The sequence below is a fragment of the Ranitomeya imitator genome, chromosome 6 (assembly GCF_032444005.1).
Source record: "Ranitomeya imitator isolate aRanImi1 chromosome 6, aRanImi1.pri, whole genome shotgun sequence".
NCBI classification, from domain to species: Eukaryota; Metazoa; Chordata; class Amphibia; order Anura; family Dendrobatidae; genus Ranitomeya; species Ranitomeya imitator.
In genome coordinates this window covers 365,444,920-365,465,036 of record NC_091287.1, presented here as the reverse complement: position 1 = coordinate 365,465,036, position 20,117 = coordinate 365,444,920, and the positions used below count along the sequence as shown (strand labels likewise).

Sequence of the window (20,117 nt, the reverse complement as noted above, 5' to 3'; positions counted from 1 at the left end):
TTCCCTTTAAGGGATTATCTGTGTGTGCAGAATTATTGGGAAACTAAATGAATAATGTAAATTTCCTCAGAGAGGTTGCAGTTCTGGAATTTTACATTAGTTTTTTACCTAAACTGACCCCCTAAAAAGATGCAAATTTTTGGGCATGCCCTGCGAATTTTAGATATTTTCGGGATTAAGGCACAGTAAACCTACCACACGTTTTGGGTGGAAATGTACACCTGCTCATATGAGATGCAGATTTCCCTCTGTGATAAGCACCTGTCTGAGGCTATGTGCACACGTTGCGGAATGGTGTGCGGATTTTTCCGCACTGTTTTTGCAAAATCAGCAGGTAAACCACACTGCGGATTACCCGCTGATTTACCGCAATTTTTTGTGGTTTTTGTGCAGATTCCACTTGTGGTTTTACACCTGCGGATTCCACACAAAGAATTGACATGCTGCAGAAAAAACAGCGCTATGTTTCCACGCGTTTTTTTCTGCAGCATGTGCACTGCGGATTTTGTTTTCCATAGGTTTACATGGTACTGTACAATGCATGGAAAACTGCTACAGATCTGCAGTGTCAAATGCGCTGCGGATCCACAGCAAAATCCGCAACGTGTGCACATATAGCCTAATAGAAAATGTATATACAGAGCATAGGGTGGGCAGGGTTAGCTTTCTCAGCTCTGCTTCATTGCTAAATCTAAGTCCTGATTGTGTCACACCTGCTGCACCCAGTAATCTAAGGAATACATCACTGGATTCAGGGTCTCTTTGCCTAGGTCACGCTGCTCTCAAATGAGGTAGCAAAAACCTCCTGACAGATTCCATTCAAGACATCTGCAGATTTTAAAACATTTGGCACAACTTATTCCATTGACTTTTTTTTTTTTTGTTTCAATTAAATATGTTAGCAGGTTTTTGCTATTTAGTCAGAGAGTACAATGATGCAGGGCCATAAGACCCGGATTCCAGCAACGTGTCACTTTCTTGACTATGTTTTGCTGATTCAATACAATCAATGTTTTATCATCAGGAGATCATCATTACAGTACAAGCTGTCTCATGCCTCCTAAACCAACCTCGCTCCCACCACTGAATGAATAGCAGGTTTTTGTCAATATACAGTGTACACAGGAAGCTGCCTATCAATGGCGTGGTTACACAGGGCTCTGCTGTTCACAGTAAACTAAGTGATACACTCCTGGAATCTGGGTTTCTGTTCCCACATAATGCTGCAATTAGTTTAGCGAAAAACCTGTTGACAGACTCCCTTAAAAAAGGCACAACACTCAGCTGCAGCTATGTGGGCCTATCCTGCCGGCTACCAAAAACTAATGTAAAGGCGCTATATGATTAAATCATTCATATACTTTATTAGTCAATTCGTTGACGCATGGAGTAACCCAGTGCTAGATAAGATGCTGATCTATGTACCATGGTGGAGAATGGCTGCAAAGAGCGCCTCTCTCTGGAGGACCTGTCCTGTCCTGTCCATGAGTTACAGCCTATGAAACATTGGCAGAATGTCAATGAGGCCTGAGAATGCTTCATCATCCTTGTGGTGGGGCCGTAGGAGAATGTAACCACCAGAACTGATCACTGGGGACCCATTAGTGAGAGACAATGGACTTCTCCCCTTCTCCCCAGTCCTTAATGGATAGGTTCTGTACTATGGCTCTTCCACCAGCCTGATGAAGGGCTGGAGTCGGATTGATAAATGTACATTATTCTGAGAATGAGGCAGTCGGCATTGATTGGGTTGGATAAATTAGCCTCATTTGTCTTGCGTGCCTGCGCTAAATCTTCAGTCCAGGAGTGAAGCCCTCCGCCAATGTATGAGCAGCTCAACAGCAGCCCATCAATATAAGCCGAACATTCACAACATTACAACTTGCCATATATTTGATTTAAAGCCGCTTTGTATTTCTGGCCTGGTAAACATGAAAAGTTGAGGGGATAAATCCATTATTTAGAGAATAAAAACACATTCTGGGCCGGCAAGAGACGGACTCACCTCTCTGCGCACCATGCTACATTCACACTGGTCCACAAAGATACTTAGCACGGTTCCCCACAAGCCTCCAGAAATGTGCTGACAGCTGGCAGACAAGATAACGCAGCCTTCTCGAATGGACGTCAGAGCCGATCCAATGGCCAAGCTTGGAAATCTCACCTGGAAATAGTTGGGAGGAAAAGCCAAACTAAGTGTGGAAAATGCGGCAAAGTAACAATGCTTTCAAGAATAGAAGCGTCGATAGTTTACCTTTTGTCAACTAAAATGCAAAGTGTATGAATAAAGCATAAATATAAATCACATCAATATTTGGTGTGAACATCATTTTATTCAAAACCGCATGAATATTTCTAGATTCAACGGTACACAGTACCCAATTATATCGGCCAGGTTCTAATGATCATCGTTTTTTGAAATGTAGGTTAAAACACAGTCATTAAATGGAATAAGTCAGCAAATTATTGGTGTTTAATCTGAAAGCAGCACAATATCGATCAAGTGATCCCAATTCCAAGGATGTGTCACTTTCTAGGCTGTGTGTTGTAGTTTTAATTACAATCATTGTTTTATCTGCAGGAGATTATCACTGGCTGAGTGTAGGTCAGTCAGGCTAATCTGTGTAACACAATACCTACCACTGATTAGCAGCTTGCTGACAATATACAGTTATTTGGGGTTTATGTGCAAGCCAGAATTGTTTTTCACAATGTAAGCCTACATAGCCTCATTCTGAGGCACCGTAGGTCTACACTGTAAAAGCGACTGTCACACATAGAGCCTTGTGTGATCCACAGCGTCAGAACCTCAGTCCCATGACTCAGAAGAAAACCGAAGCAGCACTGGAGACGGGTGATTAGTGAAGATATTAATACATCTACAGCAGGGGTGTCAAACTGCATTCCTCGAGGGCTGCAAACAGGTCATGTTTTCAGGATTTCCTTGTACTGCACAGGTGATAATTTAATCACCAACTCATTATTTGTGTAGGTGATTAAATTATCACCTGTGCAGTACAAGGAAATCCTGAAAACACGACCTGTTTGCAGCCCTCCAGGAATGCAGTTTGACACCCCTGATCTACAGTACACTACATATACATTTACACAGGTTTAGCCAATTAAAAATGTATGGGAGTGCTTCATTAACTGAAACAGACGTACAAGAGGACTAAAACTGGGTGAGGAACAGCCATAAAAAGCTAAAAAAAGGTGAGGTTGTTGAAGACCGTTTCACATCACAGGTCAAACACCATTGCAGGACTGAGCACAGCAGCAAGTCACAAGGTAGTTATACTGCATCAGCAAAGATTTTGTCAGGCAAAGGGTGCAAAGCAGACTGAAGTTTTAAGAGGTGTAGACTAAAAAAAGCAATATTGTGGACCATTTACACAGTGGTTGTCCAAAGTGCAGGAGAGGAAAACAACATCATGTTTACTTCCCTTTGAAATTAGAAGATGCCCAGAAGTGCCATCAGCTCAGAACTGGCAGCAACCAGTGGGAACCTGCTAAACCCATCTACTGTTCAGAGAAGTCTGGCCAGAATTGTTGTTGATGAAAGAATTGCGGCCCATAAAAACAAACATCTTCAAATGAACACACAGTCAGGTAACTCAAAGATGCCCGAAAACATATGGCCTAGTGTAGAGAAAAAAGGCTGCAGGTGCTCTGGGACTGATTAGTCAAAATATTAAATCTATCTCTATAATAGAAAGTTTGCTTGTATGAGGGCTGGAGAGTAGTTAAAAAAAAAAGAGTGTATATACAGTGATGCAAGGCGAAGGTTCCTTGCAGGTTAGGGGGTGTATTACAGTAAATGGAGTTAGGGGATTTGGCTGACGAATATTGGCATATACTTGTTCATTAGGGGAGGAGCAGTGAATGGCTCTAAATTTATTTTGCAGTAAAACAACAACTCCAAACATACAGCCAAAGTCATGAAGGACCATATTCAGAGCAAAAAAAAAAAAAACAAGTAGTCCTAGAAGTGATGACTTAACCCCCACAGAGGCCTGATCTCATCACCATCTAGTCTAGGATTATATGAAAAGATCTACGGTAATTATTTGAGCAAGCCTACATCCACAGAAGATCTGAGGTTAGTTCTCAAAAATATCTGGAACAGCCTCCATGCTGGATTCCTTCAAAAACTGTGTGCAAGTGTACGTAGAAGAATTGATGCTGTTTGGAAGGAATCAAAGTGAAATACGTTGGAAATTCCGCATTATCCCCCATATTTCATGTTGGACAGAGGCATTAGTTTATTTACATCAAGATGCAAACTAGAGTCCTGGAGCCCGCATCACTGAATATAAGAGATATTAAAGGTGCAGAATGTTAAATTTGGAGAATGTTAAACCCATTCCCAAACTTATTTGGAATTTCCAAAACTGTAACCCAAAACATATATACAGGTGCTTCTCACAAAATTAGAATATCATCAAAAAGTTCATTTCAGTTCTTTAATACAAAAAAGTGAAACTCATTATATAGTCATTACAAACAGAGTGATCTATGTCAAGCGTTTATTTCTGATAATGTTGATGATTATGGCTTACAGCGAATGAAAACCCAAAAGTCGTTATCTCAGTAAATTAGAATACCGTATATACTCGAGTATAAGCCGACCCGAGTATAAGCCGACCCCCCTAATTTTGCCACAAAAAACTGGGAAAACTTATTGACTCGAGTATAAGCCTAGGGTGGAAAATGCAGCAGCTACCGATGAATTTCAAAAATAAAAATAGATGCTCCATACCATTCATTATGGCCCCATAGCTGTGCCATATAGTGCTCTGCACCATTCATTATTGCCCCATAGCTGTGCCATATAGTGCTCTGCACCGTTCATTTTTGTCCCATAGCTGTGCCATATAGTGCTCTGCACCGTTCATTATTGCCCCATAGCTGTGCCATATAGTGCTCTGCACCATTCATTATTGCCCCATAGCTGTATCATATAGTGCTCTGCACCGTTCATTATTGCCCCATAGCTGTGCCATATAGTGCTCTGCACCGTTCATTATTGCCCCATAGCTGTGCCATATAGTGCTCTGCACCGTTCATTATTGCCCCATAGCTGCGCCATATAGTGCTCTGCACCGTTCATTATTGCCCCATAGCTGCGCCATATAGTGCTCTGCACCGTTCATTATTGCCCCATAGCTGTGCCATATAGTGCTCTGCACAGTTCATTATTGCCCCATAGCTGTGCTGCCATATAGTGCTCTGCACCGTTCATTATTGCCCCATAGCTGTGCCATATAGTGCTCTGCACCGTTCATTATTGCCCTATAGCTGTGCCCCATATAGTGCTCTGCACCGTTCATTCTTGCCCCATAGCTGTGCCATATAGTGCTCTGCACCGTTCATTCTTGCCCCATAGCTGTGCCATATAGTGCTCTGCACCGTTCATTCTTGCCCCATAGCTGTGCCATATAGTGCTCTGCACCGTTCATTCTTGCCCCATAGCTGTGCCATATAGTGCTCTGCACCGTTCATTTTTGCCCCATAGATGCTCCGTATAAAGCTGTGCCATTGCTGCTGCTGCAATAATATAAAAAAAATGCCATATTCACCTCTCTTACTTGCAGCTCCCGACGTCTCTCTGCACTGACTGATCAGCCAGAGGGCGGCGCGCACACTATATGCGTCATCGCGCCCTCTGACCTGCACAGTCAGTGCAAGAGGACGCGAAGACAGAGCGGCGCCCGGCGTGTGGAACGCGGACAGGTGAATATAAAATACTCACCTAGTCCCGGCGTCCTGACGCTGCCCCTGCCTGTCCCACGGTCTCCGGGTGCCGCAGCTCTTCCGGTCAGCGGTCACTGGCACCGCTCAGAGGAATGAATATGTGGCTCCACCCCTATGGGAGGTGGAGCCGCATATTCATTTCTCTAATGAGCGGTCCCACGTGACCGCTGAACAGGGGAAGAGCTGCGGCACCCGGAGACCGTGGGACGGGCAGGGGCAGCGTCAGGAGCGCCGGGACTAGGTGAGTATGCCTCAGCGCCCTCTCCCCCCTCACCCGCCGACCCTGCCACCCACCGTGACTCGAGTATAAGCCGAGGGGGGCACTTTCAGCCCAAAAACTTGGGCTGAAAATCTCGGCTTATACTCGAGTATATACGGTACTTCATAACACCAACTTGAAAAAGGATTTTAAAATCTGAAATGTTGCCTACTGAAATACATGTTTAGTAAATGTACTCAATACTTGAAAATAAAAGGGGAGAAGCCAGCGCTTCTTGTGGTCAGAACGCAATACAAAAGTACACATGCACATATTAATTTCTAACTGTATACCAAAATGAGACATTTAGCAAACAACTGATCAATTCTTTGAGCCACCCCGCCATGCCAAGGCATTCTCATAATGGGCAGTCCTACTCTACGATTTTTATATTTGCTGTGCCATTACGGCCTCCTGAATCTGTTGGAAGCAAGACCACATTAATCCACTTTAGGTTTTTTATATTCGCTGTGCCATTGCGGCCTCCTGAATGTATTAAAAGTGGGACCATATTGAATGCAAACTGTACCTGTAGCATTTCAGAATCACTCCCATGGAGCCAGAAAGGGTACGCGCAGATAAAGGTCGACCAGGTCCAAACAGACATTTCACATCTGACCTGCACACTTGCCTGACCAGCACCACAGATAAAGAGTGAGACCGGCCCAGGCACAGGTGCACAAATCAAATAGAGCCTGTGGCAGGGCCGGGCTGCTGTATGTGTGTACTCAATACTTGGTTGGGACTTCTTTTGCATCAATTACTGCATCAATGCAGCGTGGCATGGAGGCCATCAGCCTGTGATAGCAGTCTTCAGCTCGTCTGCATTGTTGGGTCTGGTGTATCTCATCTTCCTCTTGACAATACCCCATAGATTCTCTATGGGGTTAAGGTCAGGCGAGTTTGCTGGCCAATCAAGCACAGTGATACTGTTGTTTTTACACCATGTATTGGTACTTTTGGCAGTGTGACAGGTGCCAAGTCCTGCTGGAGAGTGACATTTCCATCTCCAATAAGCTTGTCAGCAGAGGGAAGCATGAAATGCGCTAAACTTTCCTGGTAGACGGCTGCGCTGACTTTGGTCTTGATAAAACACAGTGCACCTACACCAGCAGATAACATGGCTCCCCAAACCATCATTGCTTGTGGAAACTTCACACTAGACCTCAAGCAGCTTGGATTGTGGCCTCTCCACTCTTCCTCCAGACTCTGGGACCTTGATTTCCAAATGAAATGCAAAATTTACTTTCACTTGAAAATAACACCTTGGACCATGGAGCAACAGTCCAGTTCTTTTTCTCCTTGGCCATGATAAGACACTTCTGGCGTTGTCTATTGGTCATGCGTGGCTTGACACAAGGAATGTGACACTTGTAGCCCATGTCCTGAATATGTCTGTGTGTGGTGCCCTTGAAGCAATGACTCCAGCAGCAGTCCATTCACCCTTACTCGACTTTCCCCTCTCCAGTCCATCCTTAATGCAGCAGCCAGGGTCATCCACCTGGCTAATCGTTACATGGACGCGTCCGCTCTTCGCCAGTTGTTGCACTGGCTGCCCATTCATTATAGGATCCAAATCAAAGTACTTGTTCTCACCCACAAAGCTGCCCACAGTGTGGCACCCCTTTACATCTCCTCCCTCATTTCTGTCTATCGGCCTAACCGACCACTGCACTCTGCAAACGACTTTCGACTAAGCTCTGCACTAATCCATACCCTCCACTCCCGACTCCAAGACTTCTCCAGTGCTGCACCAATACTCTGGAATGCTCTACCCCAAGAAATTAGGACCAGCCACAACTTGCACAGTTTTAGGCACACCCTCAAAACACATTTGCTCAGAGCGGCCCATTACGTTCCCTAATCAAAGTCATTTTATGTGTAAGTGTGCGTGTAGCCCATTAACTATCTCCACCTATCCCCTACCCACCGAAGATGGCTGGACCTTCACTGTAAATACATCATTGTAAATACACACATACTTTGTATCTCCCCCACCTGATTGTAGACTGTAAGCTCTCATGAGCAGGGTCGTCTTATGTTGCTTTAATCATTATATTATTGTTAATGCCGTTAACTGTAAAGCGCTGCGGAATATGCTGACGCTATATAAATAAAGATTATTATTATTACTAGATGGTGGCCCATCGGGTTTTCTAGAATATGTATTTATGTATGCATATAGAAGCCACATAGTATATAGCACAGGCCACAGTATATAGGAACCATGTAGTAAATAGCAGATAAATACTAAGTGGACTGTGTGATGTACTGCGTGGCCTATGCTATATAAAATGTGCCTGCTATATACATACATATTGTAGAATACCCAATGCGTTAATACAGGCCACGCAATATATAACAGTGGCCACGCAGTATATAACAGCCACATACTATATAACACAGCCCACGCAGTATATAGCAGCCACGCAGTAAACAACACAGGCGACGTAGTATATAACACAGGCCACGCATTATATAACAGTGGCCACGTAATATATAGCACTGCCCACGCAGTATATAGCAGCCACGTAGTATATAACACTAAGAGAAAAGGAGTTTGTAGCCAGCTCACCGGTAAATCACCGCAGGTGCACGGAACTCCGCTGCAGGAAGACGATCCAATCATCAGAGAAAAGAAAAAAAAAAAGTTGAATTCCAGCTCCTTAAAACATGACGTTTATTGTATCCAAATAAAAAATCCAAATGTCCATGGTGTGCAACCTCCCACCGGTAAGTGCCTGGGATGACAGAGATAAACGGCTACGCGTTTCGATCGGAGTGATCTTGATCTTTGATAAAGATCACTCCGATCGAAACGCGTAGCCGTTTATCTCTGTCATCCCAGGCACTTACCGGTGGGAGGTTGCACACCATGGACATTTGGATTTTTTATTTGGATACAATAAACGTCATGTTTTAAGGAGCTGGAATTCAACTTTTTTTTTTTCTTTTCTCTGAGTATATAACACTGCCCACACAGTATATAACAGTGGCCACGTAATATATAGCACAGCCCACGCAGTACATAACACAGCCCACATAGTATATAACACTGCCTATGTAGTATATAGCAGCCACGCGGTATCTAACACAGCCCACGTAGTATACAGCAGTGTGGGCACCATATCCCTGTTAAAAAAATAAAATAAAATAAAAAAAAATAGTTATATACTCACTCCTGGGATCCAGCGAAGCTCCGGCGATACACGCGCAGCTGTCGTCATCTTCCGTTCCCAGGATGCATTGCGAAATTACCCAGATGACTTACCGATCTCTCGCGAGACCGCTAAATCTTCTGGATAATTTCGCAATGCATCACCGGGAACAGAAGATGGCGGCAGGCGCGAGCGCATCGTCGGACGACGGAGGGTGAGAATAGCGGTCTCGCGAGACTGCTAAATCTTCTGGGTAATTTTGCAATGCATCGCCGGGAACGGAAGATGGCGGCAGGCGCGAGCGCATCGTCGGACGACGGAGGGTGAGAATAGCAGGTTTTTTGTTTTTTTATTATTTTTAACATTAGATCTTTTTACTATTGATGCCGCATAGGCAGCATCAATAGTAAAAAGTTGGGGACACACAGGGTTAATAGCAGCGGTTACGGAGTTAGTTACCCACGGCATAACGCGGTCCGTTACAGCCGGCATTAACCCTGTGTGAGCGTTGACTGGAGGGGAGTATGCGGGCGCCAGGCACTGACTGCGGGGAGTAATGAGCGGTCAATTTCTTCCAGACTGTGCCCGTCGCTGATTGGTCGTGGCTGTTTTGCCGCGACCAATCAGCGACTTGGATTTCCATGACAGAGGCCGCGACCAATGAATATCCGTGACAGAACGAAGGACAGACAGAAAGACGGAAGTGACCCTTAGACAATTATATAGTGGATTTCTTAACATTCCTTTCAATGCTGCAGCTATCCCGGTTGCTTGTGCACCTTTTCCTAGCGCTCAACTTTCCATTATTATGCTTGGATACAGCACTCTAAAAAGCCAGCTTCTTTAGCAATGACCTTTTGTGGCTTACCCTCCTGGTTGAGTGTGTCGATGACTGCCTTCTGAATATCCGTCAAGTAAACAGTCTTCCCCATGATTGTGGAGCCTACTGAAACAGACTAAGGGACCTTTTAAATGCTTAGGAAAACTTTGCAGGTGTTTTTTGTTAATTATTCTAATTTACTGAGATAATGACTTTGGGGCTCTCATTGGTTGTTAGCCATATTCATGAAAATTAACAGAAATAAACAATTGAAATAGATCACTCTGTTTGTAATGACTCTATATAATATATGAGTTTCACTTTTTGTGTTTAAGAACTGAAATAAATTAACTTTTTGATGATATTCTAATTTTGTGAGTAGCACCTGTAGGTGCCTGAAATAGACATTGTCAGTTTAGGCAATTTATTGTTATTTATTGTTTTTCATTAAAAAACTAATATTTTAAGGAAATAAGCATATTTGTTGGCAAAAGGGGATGATCGCTTTCTGGTATGGCTTGGTGACCACCATGCTTGAAGGTGCTGTACTCACATCTCTACATGTATCATTTTTAACTTCACTCATATCATACCACCGTTGCATATACAGTGCAGACCAAAAGTTTAGACACATCTCATTAAAAGACTTTCTGTATTTTCATGACTATGAAAATTGTACATTCACACTGAAGGCATCAAAACTATGAATTAACACATGTGGAATTATATATTTAACAAAAAAGTGTGAAACAAATGAAATTATGTCTTATATTCTAGGTTCTTCAAAGTAGCCACCTTTTGCTTTGATGACTGCTTTTGATGAGCTTCAATAGGTAGTCACCGGGAATGGTCTTCCAACAATCTTGAAGGAGTTCCCAGATATGCTTAGCACTTGTTGGCCCTTTTGCCTTCACTCTGCAGTCCATCTCACCCCAAACCATCTCGATTGGGTTCAGGTCTGGTGACTGTGGAGGCCAGGTCATCTGGCGTAGCACTCCATCACTCTTCTTCTTGGTCAAGTAGCCCTTACACAGCCTGGAGCTGTGTTAGGGGTCATTGTCCTGTTGAAAAATAAATGGTGGTCCAACTAAATGCAAACCAGATGGAATAGCATGCCGCTGCAAGATGCTGTGGTAGCCATGCTGGTTCAGTATGCCTTCAATTTTGAATAAATCCCCAACAGTGTCACCAGCAAAGCACCCCCACAACATCACAACTCCTCCTCCATGCTTCACGGTGGGAACCAGGCATGGAGAGTCCATCCGTTCACCTTTTCTGCGACGCACAAAGACACGATGGTTGGAACCAAAGATCTCAAATTTGGACTCATCAGACCAAAGCACAGATTTCCACTAGTCTAATGTCCATTCCTTGTGTTCTTTAGCCCAAACAAGTCTCTTCTGCTTGTTGCCTGTCCTTAGCAGTGGTTTCCTAGCAGCTTTTTTAACGTGAAGGCCTGCTGCACAAAGTCTCCTCTTAACAGTTGTTGTAGAGATGGGTCTGCTGCTAGATTTCTGTGTGGCATTGACCTGGTCTCTAATCTGAGCTGCTGTTAACCTGCGATTTCTGAGGGTGGTGACTCGGATAAACTTATCCTCAGAAGCAGAGGTGACTCTTGGTCTTCCTTTCCTGGGGCGGTCTTCATGTGAGCCAGTTTCTTTGTAGCACTTGATGGTTTTTGCCACTGCACTTGGGGACACTTTCAAAGTTTTGCCAATTTTTAGGACTGACTGACCTTCATTTCTTAAAGTAATGATGGCCACTCGTTTTTCTTTACTTAGCAAAAAATCCTACTTATTAAACCTGACAGGGCACACCTGTAAAGTGAAAACCATTTCCGGTGACTACCTCTTGAAGCTCATCAAGAGAATGCCAAGAGTGTGCAAAGCACAAGGTGGCTACTTTGAAGAACCTAGAATATAAGACATAATTTCAGTTTCACACTTTTTTGTTAAGTATATAATTTCACACGTGTTATTTCATAGTTTTGATGCCTTCAGTGTGAATGTACAATTTTCATAGTCATGAAAATACAGAAAAATCTTTAAATGAGGTGTGTCCAAACTTTCGGTCTGTACTTGACTTTTATATACTTTCCGGTGTGTGTGTGTGTGTGTGTGTGTGTATATGTGTGTGTGTGTGTGTGTATGTGTGTATGTGTGTATATATATATATATATATATATATATATATATATATATATATATATATATATATATATATATATATATATATATATATATGTGTGTATATATATATGTGTGTATATATATATATATATAAATATATATATATATATATATATAAATATATATATATATATATATATATAAATATATATATATATATATATAAATATATATATAAATATAAATATATATATATATATATATATATATATATATATATATATATATATATATATATATATATATACACACACATACACATTCACTTTATTTCCTATTGACTGTGTATTTATTATGGAGGCTGTATTATTGTAGAATGTTTGTACCAGGTTTCAGTCTTTAATCATCATTTATTTTCAGACCCACAGATTTGCAGTTTGAAGTCTGATGTGAGCTCACATTTTTCTTTTCTGGTAGTGTGCCTTCTATTAATATGGGCCGGAAATGTTTTTAATGAAGATTCTTTAGAATGTTGCTTGATTCTGCATTTAGGCAATGGCCTTTAAGTAGAATCTTTTTTACATCCTGGCATCATAAGTCTTGTGTCTCTACTAGAGTTGAGCAAATGTGTTTGGATTCGGTTCCGATACGATCATCAGGGAATATTGTTTTTGCAATATTTTTCGAACACAGCCGAACTTCATTAGAATCAAAGGGATTAGAATTTTCCCAATATGTTCGGAACCGATGAACAAACGTAAATTTGGCACAAATAGGGTATCAATATGGCACGAATATTGTAAATTCAGATTTGGCGAGCGAATCCTAACAAGTTAGCCTAACTCTAGTCTCTACCCATTGTAGTCTAAAGGCTAACGTTTTTCCTTGTGGAGAGTGACATGCCAGGCTTGGAATGTCAGAGTGAGGAGGCTTATACGTCATGCATGCTCTTCTGAGAAATTAAAAATGCAAACTGCCATTGCAAAGAAGAAGACAACTACAGAACTCCAGTGCCACCCATTGGAAGTAGCAATCATAAAAGTCAGTAACAACCCTATAGCGAGACTTGCCATATGACTTGGGTTAAAAGCCAAACCAGAATCTCAATTTGCAGACAGTATTTTGGGATGTTGCCCCTCATCAGTGCAAAGTAGGAGATCTGATTTGGCTAGGTAAGAGGCTTAAGAATGGTATCTAAGGGGTAATGTTTCTCCTTGTGGAGAGTGACAATCTAGGCCTGGCATGTCAGCGTGAGGAGACTTCTAGGCCGTGCAAGCTCCTCTGGGATAGTGAATATGCAAATTGCCTCTTCAAAGACGAAGAGGGCTGGAACTCTAGTGCCACCTACTGGAAGGAACATACCTGTTGTATGTAATAAAAAGCTCGCAATCCTCAAATGTTAACAGTGATAGCCTGGATTTTAGCCTTCCAGACAATGCTTACTAACCCTTCCTGTGAGTCTTCAGAGAGTGATCCAACCACCACTTTTCCAACCCCACTCGTTCAGTCTTTTCCCTTCTTCCCCAATGTAGCACATTATGCAGGAGAAGTGTGCCTCACTTCTTTTAGCAGAGAATGAAGGCTTTTCATGGATTTCATATTATTCATTAGAAGACCAAGTCTAATTTACATGACTATTGAGCTACAACCCCATTTTCAGGGTACACTATTACAATGGGTAATAAGCCACTAAGGGGCTACAAAGAATAGAAGATGTCCTCTACCCAGCTGTTTGCTGCGGTTGCCAACAAGATTGTTTCTAATTATTAGATTATACCAAGGATTGTGAAATGAACATAGGTCGTCTTCAGCCAAAGCAGCAATTTAATGCTTCAGATTGGCTTTTCTTCTGAACTGATGATACCTTTAAGTTTATTAAAGTATTTAATACCAAGAAATTGGAAAGCAGATGTTCACTGTAGCTGATCGTACCATGAAAGGTCAGAAACAAGTCAATGACATTTAATTACCAAGTAAATTAAAGATACGTTCTCTATTCTGCTCGGACGGCTCCCTCGAGCATTGCAGAGAAGAACAGCGCACACATCACAGGCCTATCACATCATTTATTTACAACCAGAGCCGCACAACTGCAGATAACAGGCTGGATGGAATGTGCTAGAGATATTACCAGTAACTATATGTAACAGAAATGGTGAGGCCGGCGCTGCCCAAATACCAGCACATGGGACCAAAACTGCATTTCATCATTTCAGTTAGTCATCATTAAAAGGGAATTTCTCAGGAGGTTTTTGCTATTTAATCTGTGAGCAGCATAATGTAGGGGCAGAGACACTTTTTCCAAGGATGTGCCTCCGCTTAGGCTGAGTGTTATACTTTTAATAAAAATCAGTGTTTTATCAGCAAGAGATTATCGCTACAGAAATAGGTCTCATGTACGAGCCAGTCAGGTTTATCTGTGTAACCCCGCCCCCCAACACCGATTGGCAGTTGGCTGACAATGTACAGCCTACACAGGAAGCTGCCAATCAGTGCTGGGGGCAGGGTTATACACTACATCTACAGCAGAGAAAACAGATTCCACCCACATTCCTGTTCCGTATCTGCTGATGTAACGGACCAGAGGTAATATATTTATACCAGATGTGCAACATTGTCATAACTGTAGGACTACCATGCAGGGCTTATATCGATCTATGCTATTTATTTGAAGATGCTATAGGCACTAGTTTACTGTATTAACTCTTAGTACCCTGTCTGATTATTTATATTCCCAGCATAGCTTTACATGACTGTGGTCATATTGTGCACTAGGTTCTAATAAGTTTATACTGCGGGGAGCCATTTATTCATTTGTGATAATAATAATTTGTGGGTTGGTTTATTTGGTCCCCTCCATGGGTATTTTCTGTGTTATAATGTACTATGTATTTTATTATTTTAAATATTTATTAATAAATGTGACATTTTACTCATACTTTGGTTCTCTTCGTTTGGTCTGCTGGTTAATTTCAGCCTAGACTTATTGGGTTGTTAAAGTCTAATCTAGCCTCTCTCTTAAGGCTGATTAATGGTTTGCACCTCGTGGTGAACCCTCTGTATTTGCTCTCATGGAGTCTTCTCTTTATGGCACACTTAGATACCTAAACATCTATTTTCTGGACAGTGCTCTTCACTTGAATGGATTCACCATGGAAAGGATTCTGCGATCACCCATCACTGTTGTCTTCAGTGGACATCCAGGCCTTTTTGAGCTCCCAAGCTCACCAATGCACTCTTTTTATTGCAGAATGTACCAAACTGTGGGTTTGGTCACTCGTAACAGTCTTGATATTTTTCTGATGGATTTCTTCTTATTTTCAGCCTAATGATGATCTATTCCTCTTCCATTGAGCGGTCCTCTGACCATATGTTCTGGGTTCACAGCAACAGATTCCAAATGCAAAAGCCACACCTGGAATCAGCTGCAGACCTTTTACCTGTTCAACGGATGATGGATTAATGAGGGAAAGGCCCACTCAGCCCATTAAAGAGCTTTTGAGATAATTGACCAATTGCTTTTGGTCTGTACATATTAGAAAGCTATAATTCCTAAACCCTTGTTCCAATTAGGATGTGAATACCCTCAAATCAAAACTGAGAGTCTGTACTTCAACCCCATATCGAATATATAACTGTATCTTGAATATGTTTTGGTAAACAGCCAAAATGGCAAAACTTGTGTCACTGTCCAAAGGTTTCTGAACCTAACTAATATATACCACCACAAAGCGGATATTGATGGTACGTCCTAAAAAAACAGAAATATTCAGATGACTGAATGTCTTACAGTGAATCTTTAAAGACTACGGTACATTTGTCAACATGTTTTGGGCTTAAATGTGCTGAAGGAAACCTGTCAGCTGTGTTGGCCGCTATAAGATGCGGCTACTGCCTCTCAGGGCAGATCTACAGCATTCTCTAGATAAGCCCCTGGTACGACCTGCAAGATAAGAAAAATACGTTTTATTATACTCACCAGAGGGGGTGGGGGGTGGGGCGGTCCGGTCCGGTGGGTGTCGCAGGTCTGGTGCCTCCCATCTTATGATCGCCGCCCTCCTGCTTGCTTCATGGCTCCGGGCACCGCGCTCCGGCGCAGGCGGACTTATCTGTTGAGGGCAGAGTAAATTCCTGCAGTGCGTGGGCGCTGGGCCTCTCTGACCTGTCCCGGCGCCTGCACACTGCTTTACTTTCCTCTGCCCTCAACAGGCAGATAAGTCCGCCTGTGCGGGAGCGCGATGCTGGGGAGCCATGAAGCAAGCAGGACGGTGGCGATAATAAGAAGATGGGAGGTGCCGGACCTGGACCTGCAACACCCATCGGACCGGACTGCCCCTTCCCCCGGGTGAGTATAATAAAACTTATTTTTCTTCTCTTGCAGGTCAGCCCAGGGGGCTTATCTACAGCAATATAGAATGCGGTAGATAAGCCCTTAAAGGCCGTAGCTGCATCTTATAGTGGCCAAAACAGCTGACAGGTTCCCTTTAATAAAGAGAAAATAGCAGCTGAAAAAATACAGGCAGACAAATGGCAAAAAAGGAATATAACCCATTATTTGTTCAGCAATAAATGTATTTTTTTCCCTTTTGCACATGCCTATGTTAGTAGAGTTGGTATTCACCTTCCCCATCGTCAGTGTTATGTCTCCAGTGCTGCTCCAGCGATGGTGTACAGACTGCACTGGCGGTGTCACATCAACAGCACAAGTCGATCAACCCAGTGATTGGATGCAGCCACTTAGCCCACTGATTGTGTCACATTAACAGCACTGCAGCCAATCACTGTTGCAGAGGTGGAGGATGACCCAGAGTACAGACACTCTCTTATATTTAAAGGGACACTGTCACCTGAATTTGGAGGGAACAATCTTCAGCCATAGAGGCGGGGTTTTCAGGTGTTTGATCCACCCTTTCCTTACCCGCTGGCTGCATGCTGGCTGCAATATTGGATTGAAGTTCATTCTCTGTCCTCCATAGTACTTGTGCAGGCATGTACTAAGGAGGACAGAGAATGAACTTCAATCCAATATTGCAGCCAGCGGGTAAGGAAAGGGTGGATCAAACACCTGAAAACCCCGCCTCTATGGCTGGAGATTGTTCCCTCCAAATTCAGGTGACAGTGTCCCTTTAACATAGGCACGCTAATGATATACACAACGCTAAAAGGGGAAATCGATTTTAATCCACATTACAATAGTACATAAAAAATGACAAGAACTGGAACAATTTGTACTGACCTCTGGATCTCGGTCTACCCACAAAGGTATCAACCACTCTAACCCCAGCTTTGGTATGACTTGCTCTTCACTACCATGATCATAGGGTAAAGACCAAAGATGCACCCAGTCCTGGGAGACAGAACAGCAGTTTAGTCTAGCACATTAATATATATAATGTTACAGATCTAGCAGCTTTACATGCGTATCAATAACAGTGGCAGTGCAGGTATTACAATATACCATACAAAAGGTAATAAATGTGGTGCTAGGAACACAATATCTGACCATCCCAGTGCTACGACGGAATTGTGGGATAGCGTGCTCCAATGAACCGGTCTTCGATTACTTAGGACTTTTCCTCATTAGGACAAGGCAACTGACCTGAGGACACCAAAGAAATAAGAAGACTTTTCAAACTATTTTCATCAGAATTCTGGCCTAAAAATATCTAAAACCTTGAAAAATTTTAGTTGTGTGACTATTTGCTTTTATGAAAAGTGGGTATGGCTTAGCGGAAAGGGGGCATGGCCTTTAATTTCACTATAACTTATGCCACAGAAGTAAATCACAACAGAATAAAAATCAGCTGAGTGGAGTGTATATATTTAAGTGGTGCACAACCCTTAATGAATTTGGCTCATCTTACTCCATTACACCATCAATCAATACTGACATGCAAAACATCAGCCTCGATAAATCGGGGACAAAGATCATTCTGGATCATGGCATAATGAATACAACAGAGATTCAATAGGATCCGTAGCGACTACCAAATGCAAGGAGCCGTGCGCGGTAAGCAAAAGGGACACAGTGGTCCACGAGGGCAGAAGAAGGGGACAGAGGGATTAGGGTTCTCACTAGTGATGAGCCAACATACTCGGATATGGTGCTATCTGAGCATGCTTGGGTGCTAATTGAGTGACTTCAGCATGCTCAAATAGGTTCGAGTGCCCACCTCTGTATGTCCATGGCTGTTCGACAGCCACGACACATGCAGGGATTGTCCAACAGCTGCGAGAACTTGAACATATTATTCGAGCACGCCGAAGACACTCGGTTAGCACCCGAGCATGGTTGGATAACACCTTATCCGAGTACGTTCGCTCATCACTTGTCCTCACCAACCAGCCTATCCTAAAGGACAGGACATCAATAACAGCTCTAGAAAAACTCTTTAAACCACAACTTTCTCCATTTTTTACAGCTAGGAATTCATTACCAATAATTGTCTGATACGTCATGGATAGATGGGAGAAGATCATAATGTATCGCATGGATCACAATCCATCCCAGGTTTAACCACTCATTGATTTATCACTAGAAGGCTGCTGTCACACTAGCAGTATTTGGTCAGTATTTTACATCAGTATTTGTAAGCCAAAACCAGGAGTGGGTGATAAATGCAGAAGTGGTGCATATGTTTCTATTATACTTTTCCTCCTGGTTTTGGCTTACAGATACTGATGTAAAATACTGACCAAATACTGCTAGTGTGACGGCAGCCGAAATGTGACACATTAGGCAAAATAGTATTTCAATTGATGGTAATATGCTTAGAATGGGTGTCAGATTTTCAGTTAAGGTACCGTCACACATAACGATATCGTTAACGATATCGTTGCTTTTTGTGACGTAGCAACGATATCGTTAAGGAAATCGTTATGTGTGACAGCGACCAACGATCAGGCCCCTGCTGGGAGATCGTTGGTCGCTGAGGAAAGTTCAGAACTTTGTTTTGTCGCTGGACTTCCCGCTGACATCACTGGATCGGCGTGTGTGACGCCGATCCAGCGATGTCTTCACTGGTAACCAGGGTAAATATCGGGTTACTAGGCGCAGGGCCGCGCTTAGTAACCCGATGTTTACCCTGATTACCCGCGTAAACGTTAAAAAAACAAACACTACATACTTACCTTCAGCTGTCTGTCCCCGGCGCTGTGCTTCTCTGCACTCCTCCTGCATTCTGTGTCAGCGCCGGCCAGCCGGAAAGCACAGCGGTGACGTCACCGCTCTGCTTTCCGGCTGACCGGCGCTGACAGTGCAGAGGAAAGCAGAGCGCCGTAGGACAGACACAGAAGGTAAGTATGTAGTGTTTGTTTTTTTAACGTTTACGCTGGTAACCAGGGTAAACATCGGGTTACTAAGCGCGGCCCTGCGCTTAGTAACCCGATGTTTTCCCTGGTTACCGGGGACCTCGGGATCGTTGGTCGCTGGAGAGCTGTCTGTGTGACAGCTCTCCAGCGACCAAACAGCGACGCTGCAGCGATCGACATCGTTGTCGGTATCGCTGCAGCGTCGCTCAGTGTGAAGGTACCTTAAGAAATCTCTAAGCAATGCCAAAGTTGTTTGAGCACAAGGCCTTTCTTTCTGGAAATGTGCGCGAGATCACAGACTTCAACACAATCTTTCCCCACGTTTTATGGCCAATGATGCAAATGTCAGATTTGTGACTAACAATGTCGGCGTTCTTCTAGGACATACATAAAAAAAATCATGGCTCTTATTAATGTTCAGCTACATTGGTGAACTTTAAGTGCCCCAGAACGGATGAATTATGTAAAAATACATCTTTTCTTGGGGCTACCTACTCAATATTTACAGGAAATTTAAAAGAGAACAAATCTAAAGAAGTAAAGAACAAAACAAAGCTGTAGAACATTTAAAAAAAGCAAAAAATTACGCCATAAGGAGGAATTAATTGGTATTTTGCTTCAGCGCCTCAAAGGAGATACAGTTTCAAACAGCCATCTGCACATCATCAGATAGGTAGAAAAAGATT

General features: G+C 42.9%; 1 protein-coding gene across 1 annotated transcript in view; it reads right to left on the bottom strand.

Annotated features, from left to right (window-relative positions):
• The window catches only part of RTTN (rotatin), a 327,600-nt gene that overhangs the window by 128,560 nt on the left and 178,923 nt on the right, over nucleotides 1–20,117 (bottom strand). The window contains exons 31-32 of the mRNA XM_069730984.1: nucleotides 17,357–17,467; nucleotides 2,006–2,164 (exon numbers count right to left, since the gene is read on the bottom strand). Of these exons, the coding sequence (XP_069587085.1) occupies nucleotides 2,006–2,164; nucleotides 17,357–17,467 (270 nt within the window). The remainder of the gene's footprint in view (nucleotides 1–2,005; nucleotides 2,165–17,356; nucleotides 17,468–20,117) is intronic.